The sequence below is a fragment of the Phalacrocorax aristotelis genome, chromosome 1, assembly GCF_949628215.1.
Source record: "Phalacrocorax aristotelis chromosome 1, bGulAri2.1, whole genome shotgun sequence".
In the NCBI taxonomy this organism is placed as follows: domain Eukaryota; kingdom Metazoa; phylum Chordata; class Aves; order Suliformes; family Phalacrocoracidae; genus Phalacrocorax; species Phalacrocorax aristotelis.
In genome coordinates, this window is record NC_134276.1 from 88658655 (window position 1) to 88672544 (window position 13890).

Genomic DNA, 13890 nt, shown 5'->3' on the forward strand with positions numbered 1-13890 from the left:
CAGGGCCGGGTTGCATCACCCGGCGCGAGGGTGACGGAGGGTCCTTCTTAGGGCTGCCCGGCGGCGTGCCTGAGCTGCTCCCGCTCTGCTGTCGGGCTGGCGGCGACCCCCCGCCGGCCAGCGGAGCGTATCACCGAGCCGGGTGTCTGCTCCCCGGCCGGCGGGTGCCGGGCTGGGCAGAAGCGGCAGCGGCGCCGGCGAGCGGAGCCGGGGGTCAGGCAGCGGCGCGAGCCTCCCCGCTTCCTCTTCGGGCCAAGATGGCGGGGGATGAGGCGGGAGTGACTCTGGGGCAGCCGCACCTCAGCCGGCAAGACCTCGCCACCTTGGTGAGGCCCGCCCGGGGGGCGCCCGGCGGACGGGGGCGAGGCCGGCCGCGGGTGGGGGCGCCGAGGAGCGGCAGGCACGGGCGCCGGGGGGGTCGTCGCGGGGTGGGGGCAGCGCTCGCAGGCTGAGGGGATCCGTGCCTCCCGCCGGGTTCTGAGGGGGCGCGGAGGGCGGCAGCAGTGCTTGGGAAGCGGGGGCGGGCTGCAGCTTGCCGGGGCTGAGGGAGGGAGGGCTGGAGGTGGGTGCGGGGCAGTGTGGTGGCGTCTGCCGGGAGCAGGTCGGGCTGGTGGCGGCGCGTTTGGGTGGCGGGATGAAGCTTTCGGCTTGCTGATGAGGTGGGCCCGGAGCGCGGCGGGTGGGTGTCCCGGCCCTGCCGGGGAAGCCTTTGTGTGACAGTCGTGGAGACGTGCGGTTTGCCCCTTGTAAGGGCCGTCCTGCTTGGTGGCGTTAAAGGGTCTTCCCTCTCCGAAGTGGAGTCATAAAGCATTCTGCTCCCGAGTAGGCTACATGGAGTGGTTGCCAACCCTGCCTTGGTTGGTCTATCACCGATATTCTCTTGATTCCCAAGAAAATCGGTTCCAGTGGTCTCTTGCTGCCATAGTCTTGCCTGTTAAATGCCGTGCCTGGGCTGCCTCGCTTAGCACACACATATACAGTCAAAACCAGTTGAAAATCCTGTTGCTGCCTCCCTGGTTCTCGGCAAACTAGAAGAGCTTATTTGGCTTTATAGTAATAATGCTTGATATTCTTGGGGTTTGAGCACAGGAATTCTCTTTGTGTTATAGCTAAGCATGTTAATGTTTATTAGTGAAGCATGTTAGTAATTTCAGAAAGTTTCTTTGCTTCCTTTTATTGTTCACCATGGCATTTGCCAGTCGGAAAGAGCACAGATGGGCCTGTTTGGGAGGTTAGTAGGAATTACTTAAGGCCTATTCTGTGCTTTTTTAGTTGGTCCTTGAATGTTTACAGTTGGCTGAAGTTTACAGCTGAGCTTAGCCTTATACCAGTCTTGAGGGAAAAATTGCATGCGTGCATAATTGCGTGCACCAGGAACAATTCTCCTGATGACAGGATTTGCATCACGCTTACGTGCTTGTCGCCCTACCAGATGGTGCCATCTGCAGGTCATGTTCCCATCGTTGACCAGTGCACGTAGTCATTTTAAGTTAGGTGCACAAGAAATATAAATTGAATTGCCTGTGTTAGGTGGACAAAACCCTTTTTGTATTGAACACAAATGTTTTAGTCATGTAATATTTGAGAATAGAACTAGTGAGCTTACATTTTTACACCAATGTGTTTAAGTGTGATTGTTATGCACAGAAACTACATGTAACAGCGTAAGCAGTACATTATTTAATGTCAGTTAATATGTGTGTGTTATTTGTATCTTAGCAAAATATTTATATCCTGTTCTGCAGTGAGAACTCTTGGCATTGTGAGCATTTGCTTGAACTGAGCACCTCATCCGTATGAATTCAGTGCAGGATGCAAATTAAACAGTTTTTAAAATAGTGCAGAGGAACATTACAGTGGATTTCAATATTTGTCCAGTATTTGGACACACATCTTTGAAAGAGTTGTTTTGTTTGTTGGTTGGTGTTTTTGGGTTTGGGTGGGGTTTTTGTTTGGGGTAGTTTTTTTGGTGGGATTTGTTTTTATTTTTTTGAGTTGTCTTTTTAACAATACAGAATGTGCTTTGATTTGCCACATGCTACCGGTAGGTTCATGCAAAAGTCTATTTAGGACAGGAGAATTTTTGGCTGGTACCTAAAGTAGAAATAACAGTATTTGAGGAAAAAGTAGCCATTTAAAGAAAACAAATCCATGATGCAAATGAAATCTTTGGACCTGACTCCGAAGTGTTACTTTAATTATATATTGACTGTAATGGAACCTTATGCCAATTAAACAACTATTTATTGATAAACTTTTGTTTTCAAAACATAGGTGCAGTCCACCATGTAGCCCATGGAAAGTTAAATTGAGTTTGCCTGTTATGTGTAATTTAATTTTGGGGATAGATAAGTGGTTTTTGTGTCTTAGAGCTTCTTTTAAGTTTTTTTTGTTTTGCATACTACCATCTTTCTTTAACACCTTGCAGCCTGTACCAATTTACAGTCGGTGTTTTGATTTGCAACCTATACTTATTTACAATCAGGATTTTGTTCACTTTTTTTCCTGTTTCACATGCTTAAAAGACTGGAATGCATACCTAGAATTACTTTAATGAGCTTGGTTGGATTTTGCTAAATAGAACTGCAGGATAATTTTTAGGAAAATACATGCAGTACTCTTTAAACATTTAGGTACAAGAAGAATAAATTCTAAAATCTCCATCCTACAGGATGTTACCAAGTTGACGCCTCTTTCACCAGAAGTCATCAGCAGACAAGCAACAATTAATATAGGTAAAACAAATTTGTAAAGAAGACGGGGGCATTAGTGTGACTCTTCCCAGTGCTCATGCAGTAGCACATGGTACCTCTGTGACAACATTTTTGAGAAATTCTTACTGAAACAAACAGAAATATAGAGGTAGTGTTTTTATTATAAATTTTATGAAGACACGGGAAGAGACTTGTCAAACTCTCTTAACTTCGAAAACACTGATTTTACTTCAAGAACACTGAATGAAGTGCGGAATAGTTGCTAAAGCAAAGTTTATTTTACCTTAAAATTAAGCATTGAATGAGTTTAATGAAAATGCAAAGATCTGTCCATTGGAAGCTTAATTTAGGATCTTGTTTGTTTAAATAAAAATGATTGTGAAACCATGCATGCTTCTGATGAGAGCTCTGGACTTAACGGCTACAGAGAGTTTGGGGTAATTAAGTGTTGATTGTAATGGAACACTGCACAGAATTAAACAATGGTTTACTGACAAACTTTTGCTTTTAAAACATAGGTACAATTGGCCATGTAGCCCATGGAAAGTCAACAGTAGTCAAAGCTATATCTGGAGTTCATACTGTCAGATTTAAAAATGAACTGGAAAGAAATATCACAATCAAGTTGGGTTATGCTAATGCAAAGGTGAGTCATTACTATAAATCTAGCAAATATTTTTGCTAATGTATGTCAGGGTCGATGTAAGCTTATAAGTAGCCAACCCTTGATGAATTCCACTTTTTCTCAAATTTTAAAAATTACAGATTTATAAGCTGGACGACCCAAGCTGTTCCCGGCCAGAGTGTTACCGATCCTGTGGAAGTAGCACCCCAGATGAGTTCCCTACAGATATTCCGGGCACCAAAGGGAATTTTAAACTAGTCAGGTGACTGCTGTAAAATGACTGGTATAAATTGTGTTTACTTTATGTGCACTTCCTTTTAGATAACTGAAGATAGTCAGGATTTAGCTGCAAGCTGAACGGATTGTTATGGCAGACTACATGTTCTTAGATGGTGAACACTCCTGATCTTAGGTATCCCCTAAACTGCCTTGTTTTTATCAGACGTGATGCATGGTCCACAGTAGAGCACAACTGTGTCTTCTGTCATCAGGTATTTGCAGGGCTCAAGTGAAATGATTTTTTTTCCCCCTGCTATTAATATAAGTACATCTTAGAACCACTAGAATGAGATCTAATGTGGACCGTACAAATGCATGTTTAAAATTCCTTTCTGGATGGTGATCTTTGTTAAACTTTTTCTTCCTAAGGCAGAGAAGTTTTTGAAGTTCTTAAAATGAACTTAAGAAAACCTGATACTTAATATTAGATCAGGCTTCTAGGTGGAGGCCAGGTGTTCCTTTATTTACTTCATTTCTAAGAAAGCATAGCATGGTCATTATGCAAGCATAGTAACCACAACAGTTGTTACATGGGTCTTAGCAATGATTGCTGGAATGAGAGTAGTCACAAAGACTGTTGTATGATAAGATTCCTAGTTCATGCTTATGTGTAAAATACATGTACTGTTGTAATCATGTGTTTCCTTCCTTTCCTCAGATGCCCAGTAGAGCACTTTTTCTAACAATAACTTGTGCTTGAGTGTGACAGTCATGCAGCCATTGTTAACCTATTGGTTAAAAGCTTTGGATTCTTCATCTTATTGTTTATTTGCTTATAGTAGATCTTTAACATTGTTAGCTGAGCAGCAAATCAGTCCCTTGCTTTTTGGTGGCATGCTACCAGGAGACAAGTTTTCTCCACTGAATAGATTCAGGCAAGGATGTAGCAAATCGACTATTATGGTCGGCACAATAAAATCATAAGGTTGGCACTAAGAGCTGTAACATTGCCTCTGTAGATAAAACTTAGAAGTGAAAAGCAAGTATAATAGTGTCATTAAAGGCGCATAATTTTCTAAAATTGGAGGAATGGGAGATGTCTTTTAAAAGAGATGAGAGAAGTCATATGGTTTTTTGTTTTTTCATTATTATTCTGGTGCATTTAAACGTAGTCTAATTTGCAAGTAAACTTGTGAAATATTAAAGCAGTACCTAGTATGGATATATGGTATCCAATCTTAAAACTCAGAAAAACTCTTCAGTAGCCATTCAGTAGCCTTTGTGTTCTTGTGAAAATACTTTTAAGATTTTGATTCCCAGTATCTGTCTTGAAATGTTTTTATCTATCTGTTTTAAGGATGCTTTTAACCTTTGTGTCTGTCTAGCCACTCACGTAAATCTGTCAAAGAAATTGTTGATAATTTGCTTTTGGACTTCTTTTTGACCTTTTCCTGCAACAGGCATGTCTCTTTTGTGGATTGTCCTGGCCATGATATTTTGATGGCTACTATGTTGAACGGTGCCGCAGTAATGGATGCAGCTTTACTGTTGATAGGTAATCATTGCTACACAAAAGCAGAGCTCTATTTTTTTTTTAATATCATGAAGCAACTTTATATGGGTTTTGAAATTTAGTGGGGTGGGGTGCGCAATAAAAACAAGTGAATGCTTTTGAAATGTGTTTAAGAAAATCAAGTGATGCTACAGTGAAAATGTACCCTAACAAGGTGGTTGGTTTGTGTGTTTTTTCTTAAACGTAGCTATACATTCTCATTAGTCTGGTAACTGGCCCAATTGATGGAAGATTAGTTGGCTATGATGAAACCTTGTAGTGGTATAGTACTGTAAAATTTATATTGTTTTATGAAAATACATTAGCTACAGATATATCCTGAGCTTCTCTGAAGCTTCAGTTTGCTTTAAATACGTAGCTTTAGCCATGCAGGAGAGTCTACAAACATCTATACAAACAGTAAAAACTCAGATATATACAGACAAAATCAAGGTACAGGAGATTTATCTTGATTCATACAATTTTTGTTCTGATTTGCAGGCAATGGGAAATGAGTGAAACTTATTTTTATATGTCAATAAAACAATGTAGGGCTCTACAGTGATAAACAGCAATTATGTTACCTGGATAGGGCATGCCAACAAACAAAAACAACAGCTTCAGATATTGCAGTTTGAATCATCTGAGATGCACAGGAGGAATGACAGCTTATCAGCTCTTTCGATCTAGAAAGTGTGATAGGCCAAACTTCAAGCTTAACCACAATAACAGCACATCAGGCCAAAGTTGGCTTCTTGGATGCCTGAAATCCAAACTATGTTGATAACTGCCCCATTCACATACTTTATGTATTTACTGTATGTTGCACAGTTTGGGAATCTTGGCATTTTTTATATCTTTGGTGATAAGAAAACACCAAAGAATTTTAAGCTATTTCTTGAAAGGTGAATTGTCCATTTAGCTACAGTCAGCGCCAACATATCTAGAGACCTAGACGATGGAATAAGTCAAGTAGACACAAATTAGCTGTCAGTATCTTTAGAAATTTTAAATGTTTCTATGGGGAGCAAGTAGAATGGGGGACTCTGGCAGTCTCTCATCTCTTATATATTGTGTGGGTGGTAAAGCCAGCACTTCTCCACAAGAGTAGGTGTTTATTAACTTGGATGTTTCACACGTAGCTTACCAAGAGCTGACAGTCCTTTTTTATAAAGATACAATGGAAAGTAGATGTCCTAACTGCAGGAGTTTTTTCTGTCTTTGTAGTTTCTATATTGCAGTCACTTTTCTTCTTTCAGCTGGTAATGAGTCATGCCCTCAACCCCAGACCTCTGAACACCTAGCTGCTATAGAAATCATGAAACTGAAACACATTTTGATTCTACAGAATAAGATTGATTTGGTGAAGGAGAGCCAGGCTAAAGAACAGTATGAACAGATCCTTGCATTTGTACAAGGTAAGTTTTCAACAGCAGAAAACCAGTTAATGGTGGAAATTCTTGTGGTGGGAAATGGACATAGTGGTTTTCTACAGGTTTATAGAAAGCTTCCCCTGTTAGATGGTGCTGGTGTACAGTCTGTTCATCTGAAAAACAGGCTATTGGAGTTGTGCTTATTACCCCTGTCAGACTGCTTAAGTACAATAATATTACAGCTGTCAGTTAGAGCTCTTGATGTAGGACTAATAGAAATAGCTCTTGTCTAGTAGCTTTCACTGAATTTATGGTTTCTTCTTGGTGCTGTCTCTTCTTGGATTGTTTTTTTGCTAGAGATTGTACTGTGATTTTACTGCAGTGCAGGAGGAAACGAAGCAGTACTTGTTAGGAGCACCTTGTAGGTATAAATGCATTAGTTACTTTTATCTAATCACAAAAGATCAGTCTTTCATCTCTCTCTGTAAGTCCAGTTCAGGCAGTGTTGTTCTACTCTGTCCATAAAGTTCTGCTCAACTTTAGTGCTTTGAGTTTCATCTTTCTCAGGAGCTTCCACTGTTTTCCTGGTTTAGCTGGGGTATGTGGGAAGCTGCAGAGCTAGACTGTCACCATCAAAAGTAACCAATGGGTTGGTCTTTTTTTTTTTTTTAATTTCAGAATTGCTGCCTTGCATAAGCTGTTCATAACAGTGATGTCACAGGGGCTTGATGTGTAAATTTGGAGTTTGTGAGGACTAGAGTTATCAAAAGAAATGTAGATATGATTAAAACTAATAATATTTAACAGGCCTTGATAACTAAATGCATCATTCCATAAAATCACAACTTTTCTAAAATACATATTTCTATTGGAAAAATTAGGAAACAGGTCATTAAATTGATAGGAATTTTAGTTTGTCAGAACAAAATTTGACTGTAAAATTAATACTGATGTATCAAATACTAAGATATCTGATCTCTCTGAGGAAATTATCTTCAGAACATTTCTGATCACAATGTAGGAAGTGAATTCTCCCTTAGAGCAGATTGTATTGCACAATGTTCAGAGAGCAACTCTAAAGCTCTTCAGTACACAGTTATCCAGAGGCAATATGAGGGTTGTTTCAGAATGCCTTGAAAAGTAGGTCTGGCTGGTTTGAGCTACAATGTTGAAGGGAAGGGTAAATGCTCTGGTACTTACTGCTTTGGGTCATACACATAAAATGTGCCTTGAAATTCATTAGTATTTTTAACAATGACAGAACACTTGGTCATGTTGCTGTAAATACTATATTAAGGCTTCATGTTGAACTCTATTGTGGTTTAGGTACGGTTGCAGAAGGAGCTCCAATAATTCCAATCTCAGCACAGTTGAAATACAACATTGAGGTAGTTTGCGAGTACATAGTGAAGAAAATCCCAGTCCCTTTGCGAGACTTCACATCTGAACCAAGGCTTATTGGTATGTAAATACTGCTTAGGTCTGGGTTTTTGTGGCTAACCGTTTGCTACTTGTATCTGCACTTAGAATAGCATGTTGCTGAATGCTTTAAAAAAAAAGGTAAAACTTGCATGTCTGCTGAGAGCTGTATTGTTTGTTCATAGTTAATTGCTATAGTTAAATCTGTTTGAGATAATTGCTTTTCTTTGTTTATATTCTCTGTGTGTGACAGCACTGAAGTGCAATAAAGATGAGAAATTTATCTATGTCTTAAAAACATTCCTTTAGTTGCTATGAATTTAAATTTAATGAAGTACTGACAAACTGCTGAATTTTAAAATTAAATTATTTCCATGAAAATCTTGTAAGTAATCTGGTTAGATTTTCTGTGTTAAGTCTCCTATTTCCTGGATGTAATTGTCAAAGACTCAGTTCTTATCTAGCATATTATGAAATTCAGTTCCACTATGATGAAACCGTTTGTTTGCCCTTTTTTCCACATAAAACATGGGAGACCTAAAAGATGTGTTCAGAATGCATACAAATTGACTACCTTAAAACAAGGTTCCACTATTCGCAACCAACGTTGTTACAAAACCCCTTCAATATTCACATAGTTGATCATTGCTTGCTTTTTCAGATACTGATCTTTAAGGTAACTTCTGCTATGCAGAAACAGTTTTAAAAAACATTTATGTATATGAGCAGCTTAAATGGTTTTTAGAACAAAATCAACTGTGTACTTAAAAATTCAGAATAAAATGTTTGTCATATTTCAGCATTCTTCCTGAATTATGTTTTTGTAATATTTAGAAATATGTTTGTACCTTCATAAAAATAGGGAAGTGGTCAAAGTTGCTAAAGAGAGACATTAATTCTTTAAAAACCTCACCTTAAATGTAAACCTGGTTATGGTCTATTCTTTTCAGTAATTAGATCTTTTGATGTCAACAAGCCTGGCTGTGAAGTTGATGACCTTAAGGGAGGTGTAGCTGGTGGCAGTATTCTAAAGGGTGTTTTAAAGGTAACTTTTTCCCTCTCTTGACTGGAGATTTGTCATAAGACTAATGAGTAGAGTTTTCACATGCTTAGTACAAAATGAACCTATACAATTGAATTTTTTTTAAACTGGAGTACAATCAGAAGGCACTTACCTGTTCCATCTGTGCCTCATTTTTACTTTCCTGTTTTAAAATACTAGAACAAGAAACACTGATGGTTTTTTTTTTTGTAAATATGTTTTTATTACCGTAGTCTTAAGTTTTGCTAATAATAATACTGATTTCATTGCTTACAGAAGTTGAGGGGGTTGGTTTTGTTGTTTGTTCCCCCACCCCCCCCATCCTGCCACTTTTACTTGCTGAATTACTGGGGAGAAGAGGGGAGCAAAAGAACTTTGGAAGTACCTTGGCAGTGCGTGTGGGTTTCCACAGGTCCCACTTCCCCATTTAAGTATTCCGTATATTTTTATTTTTTATTTTGCTTGTCGTATACTGGCAATAGGTGGAAACTTTAAAACTTGCTCTGCTAGACTGGAAAGCAAACTACATCTTTGAATATTTGTACAACTTGTATGTTCTTTGGTGGTTTATTGATGCTGATCAGTTACACTGATTGAATTAACTCAATTCTACTCAGCGCTGTAACATTTCTAAATGAAATGTCATTTTAAAAAATTAAACTAAAATTTAAATGTTGGAATCACTGCTGATAAAGATCCTTTGCTGAAGCAGTTTTGCAAATCATACTGAAAAGAAAATCAGTTGCTACATTGGCTGTAAGATACAGAGCCTTCAGTATTGTTCAATTTGCAGTAGACGGTACAACAGAAGTCCTAGAAGTTCTAGAGTACCCCAGAACCGAGGACTTGTATAAATAGTAGATCTTGGGATAAGTAGGTCTTAATCTGTGACTAGTGATTAGCTTTATGTTCCTGTGAAACAACCAGTTAATTGCATTTTCACTTTTGTAATTAGGTGGGTCAGGAAATTGAGGTCCGGCCTGGTATTGTGTCCAAGGACAGTGAGGGAAAACTCATGTGCAAGCCAATCTTTTCTAAAATTGTGTCACTCTTTGCTGAACACAATGATCTACAATATGCTGCTCCAGGGGGTCTTATAGGTAAGAATATTCTCTTAAAGATTTATTTCTTCATGCTTATTGAAAACACTTGGTCTCATTCAACAATAAGTTTCAGTGTCGTAAACAAAAAGGCTATGAGCCATTTCAAATCAGATTTGTAGAGACAGACAACACGGGTGTGAAAATTGGATATTTAATAAATAACTTTCCTGAATGTCACTGGCCAACGCAAATCAACTTGCATTATTAATTGTACTGGCTTTAACAGTAGAATATTTCTTCATCCGTTTAGAAAGGGCGCTCAGTCTTGCTGACATTCTGAAAGTGCTGTCCAGGTAACAGGGAATTCTCAGTTTGTTGGTTTTAGATCACCTTCAGATGTTTTAATATGTAAATGTGACAGCTACCTTTCAGTCACCTCTTGTGACTTTTCTTGTTGTGCTCTAGGTGTTGGAACTAAGATTGATCCAACTTTGTGTCGGGCTGACCGAATGGTAGGCCAAGTTCTTGGTGCAGTTGGAGCACTGCCGGAAATATTTACAGAACTAGAAATCTCCTATTTCTTGCTGAGACGACTATTAGGTGTGCGCACTGAAGGAGACAAGAAAGCTGCGAAGGTCTGCACCCCTTTTTTGTGTTTTTCCTGATGTCTCTTCTTGTGCTAAATTTTATTTGGATGTATGGTTTTTTATCTTCTGTAGTAATTTTCTCTCCCTGTTCGTATATGCTTGTCACTAAACTTATCTGCTTATTTAATAATGTAGAAGAATGCTTTTCAGAGGAGTAGGAATTCATATCGGAGTAGTTTAAAGTAGCATGAAGTATTTATGTGTCCAGAAGTTAGGTATTCTTCTAAACATGCTGGTAGGTTGTTTTCCTTTGCTATCAGCCTATTCATTTGTGCAATAATTAGTTTTATATACGTACTGATCTACTTCCTACTTTCCTACTTTTTGTAGATTCTCTCTCGGAAGAACTTTTTAAAGCTAAGTGTTTTTGAAACACTGTAGTTGAAAAGAAACCAAACTTGATGCACGGCACAGTCTCATGTTCCGTGGTCCATTTTACACAAATTGAACTAAAAGATCATAGTTTTCCCTGTTAGCATTAAAATCTATAAACTGCTTCATGCAACAGTAAGTGAAGTGCTTCAGTGCTCTCTTTTTCCTGTGAAATGAATTAATTTTTGAGAAATCATTTTGATGTATGTAGGCATAAGAGAAATGTCGATATCCAGATTAGTTAAAAGAACGGTATAACGTTCCAGTTTGTAGCATATCAGAGACTGTTTACATTTTTAATACAGTATGTGCAATCTTCCATATGTTTTGTAGAAAATGTAGAGGAATGCCAAGAAAGTGCATGTAGTACTGCAGGTTCTTGGTATCATATACAACATACTGATGTATTTGTCCTTTCACATATAAACGTTATCCACTGGCACTGTTGTGTATGGTTTGTTTGTGGGGATATTTGTTTTTTGCATTTCTCAGATATCTTTCTTTTTTTAATTTGTGGCAGGTAGGTAACAGAAGATACTCAATATTGTCTGTGGGATGTTTCTTTGAATACTAAAGCTTATGTTTCAGTTTTGTATGTCTGTCTTCAGGTGCAAAAATTATCGAAGAATGAAGTTTTAATGGTAAACATAGGATCCTTATCTACTGGAGGGAGAGTCAGTGCAGTAAAGGCTGATTTGGGGAAGATTGTGCTAACTAACCCAGTATGCACAGAAGTGGGAGAAAAAATTGCCCTGAGTCGAAGAGTTGAAAAACACTGGCGGTAAGTTGGTGCTAAATCGGTAGGGTACCTGGTTGTTATGTTGTTAAAGAAAAAAAATCTGTGGATCTGATTTTGTTCTAGAATAGGTAAGTGTGTGTCTGTTTTAAAAATTCCTCTGGATTCTCCTAACACATTGACACCATTATTGTGGGATGCTTCATTTCTTTACTAGCCTCTTTTTTTAAAGAAGCATTATAACTGGGTAGATACCTATTAGTTAACAGACAAGGAGACATCAGAGGTTCGTGGTTTGCTGCCAAAACTGCCATGGCTGAAAACCGAGCTAACAGTAGGCAATCTCGGCAAAGCAGTTTGGAAATTCTAGTAACGTTAAGCCAAAGCCCATCTTTATACACACCTAAGTCAATGGTGTTTTACCTGGGGAGCTTTATGTGATTTCTAGTGCAACCTTAAAGTAATAGCAGGGGAGTGGAGGAAGAATATTCTACGGGTCAAATATTTTATGTACTATGAGCAGAGAGGAAAGAAAAAAATAACTGGATTGACCCATTCAGATTACAAATACAAAATGTCTGACTGCACAGAAGCCTCTGGAGGCTGAAGATGATGAGCAAAATTGGTTGATGATTCATTTTAATCTTAGTGCCATACTGCTTTCCCTGACTTAATTTGGGTCCTGTCTTTTATTTTCCCTACTGTTTAAGACATGTTTTTTCCTTGTTTCCACCAGTACAACATAAGTTACAAAATTTTCAGATTTTTAGTTTACTGTTCAAAGCTACATCCTTAGCTGATTTCAATCATGCATCATCCTTTTTTAGTCTGTGTTTCCACTAAGCAGTCTGAGATCTTGTAGGATATTTTGGATGGGAGACAAGTGGAGGAAATCCAAAATGCAAGAACTGAACTGAAGGCATAAGCATGACAGAAAGATGTTGATTTATCCTGGGTGTTTCTGACTACTGTTAAAAGTAATATAAACTGTTTTTCTTTTTGCAGTTTAATTGGTTGGGGGCAAATCAGAAGAGGAGTGACAATCAAGCCAACTGTTGATGATGACTGAAGAATAAAAGAAAGTGCTTCATTTCTAAAGATGAAGTGCCTGTTTCTATTTTGGAGGGTATATATTTTCAGAGTAGAATTGGAAGCTGTGCAAACATTATCTTTGAGTTGTATGGCTGCCCTCGTACATTTTATTGAATTTTACCCTCTTACTAAAGTACTAGTCACTATCACCATTAAAAACATAAAAGAATTGGCGTAGAAGTGGGTTTAATTATCCACACCTTAGTAGAAATTAATTGTACATGTTTCATGGCATGTCTAATTTATGTTCTTTTGTGTTTCAGATATGTTTAATATCAGTCAAACCAGCCCCTGTGTAACACACAAACCATAAATCTGGTATTGAAATAAATATTGCTTATTTTCATTACTTCATACAATTTTTCTGAATAACAAAAGACTGCAATGACTGTTCAACCAGTACAAAAATCAAATGCAAAAAGTCCAAACTCTTCTTGAAGACAAGTACCCTTTCTGCACAACATCATGCTTTGTTTAGATAAAAACACTTTCTTCCTTAGTTTGTATGGTTCTGACTTTAGGATTCTAGCTGTGTTACACTTCATAATTAAGATGGCAATGTTGACTGACCTAAAGTTGTCACTTCTGATATTACATGGAGTGTTGGTTAAACCCCCAAAGAAAAACTACAAGTAAACTGGCAGTACTGTTTTTGACCTTATTTTAGAATGGATTTTTGACAAGAATGTGATTAATTTGAAATGTAGCTGTTTGTCATGGTGGAACTCTGTGTGGGTGAATTGAGAGGTCTTTATACAGTAGAAGGAAACTGCTTATTTCAAAGTCATACCGAGCAAATTTAGCTCTCGTCTTGAACTATAAAATATCTGGGAAAGGCTGTAGAAGAGAATGATTTGAGGACAGGGGAGCAGGCATTCAGAATGAGATGAGGAAAAAGGTGTAAAACCACTTTTGCTTACTAGCCTGAATCACACTCCTTAGGAGAAAATATAATGTAATAAACTTACTGTAGGGTGCTAATACTTCCATCCGTTTAGGTTTACCTTCTTCCTTTGTACTAATGTACGTAGTTCTAGGTATTTTAGATACTAGGCT

At 38.4% G+C, this 13890-nt stretch overlaps 1 protein-coding gene across 1 annotated transcript; it reads left to right on the forward strand.

Annotated features, from left to right (window-relative positions):
- The first annotated feature begins 1 nt into the window (after position 1).
- On the forward strand, positions 2-13265 carry EIF2S3 (eukaryotic translation initiation factor 2 subunit gamma). Its single transcript, XM_075097273.1, has 12 exons — positions 2-326; positions 2672-2735; positions 3233-3360; positions 3480-3601; positions 5019-5113; positions 6370-6528; positions 7810-7944; positions 8853-8947; positions 9900-10044; positions 10453-10622; positions 11615-11787; positions 12748-13265. Exons 1-12 carry the CDS (start codon positions 258-260, stop codon positions 12809-12811), a joined length of 1419 nt encoding a protein of 472 aa, XP_074953374.1. The 5' UTR covers positions 2-257; the 3' UTR covers positions 12812-13265.
- Positions 13266-13890: the final 625 nt, after the last annotated feature.

What these genes read in the sequence shown, in the direction of transcription:
- EIF2S3 (XM_075097273.1), top strand. Translation starts at nt 258, where the DNA reads ATGGCGGGGGATGAGGCGGGAGTGACTCTGGGGCAGCCGCACCTCAGC. An exon ending in ACAAGCAACAATTAATATAG is followed by an intron (nt 2,736 to 3,232) that starts GTAAAACAAATT and finishes TTTAAAACATAG; the next exon opens with GTACAATTGGCCATGTAGCC. An exon ending in GATCCTTGCATTTGTACAAG is followed by an intron (nt 6,529 to 7,809) that starts GTAAGTTTTCAA and finishes ATTGTGGTTTAG; the next exon opens with GTACGGTTGCAGAAGGAGCT.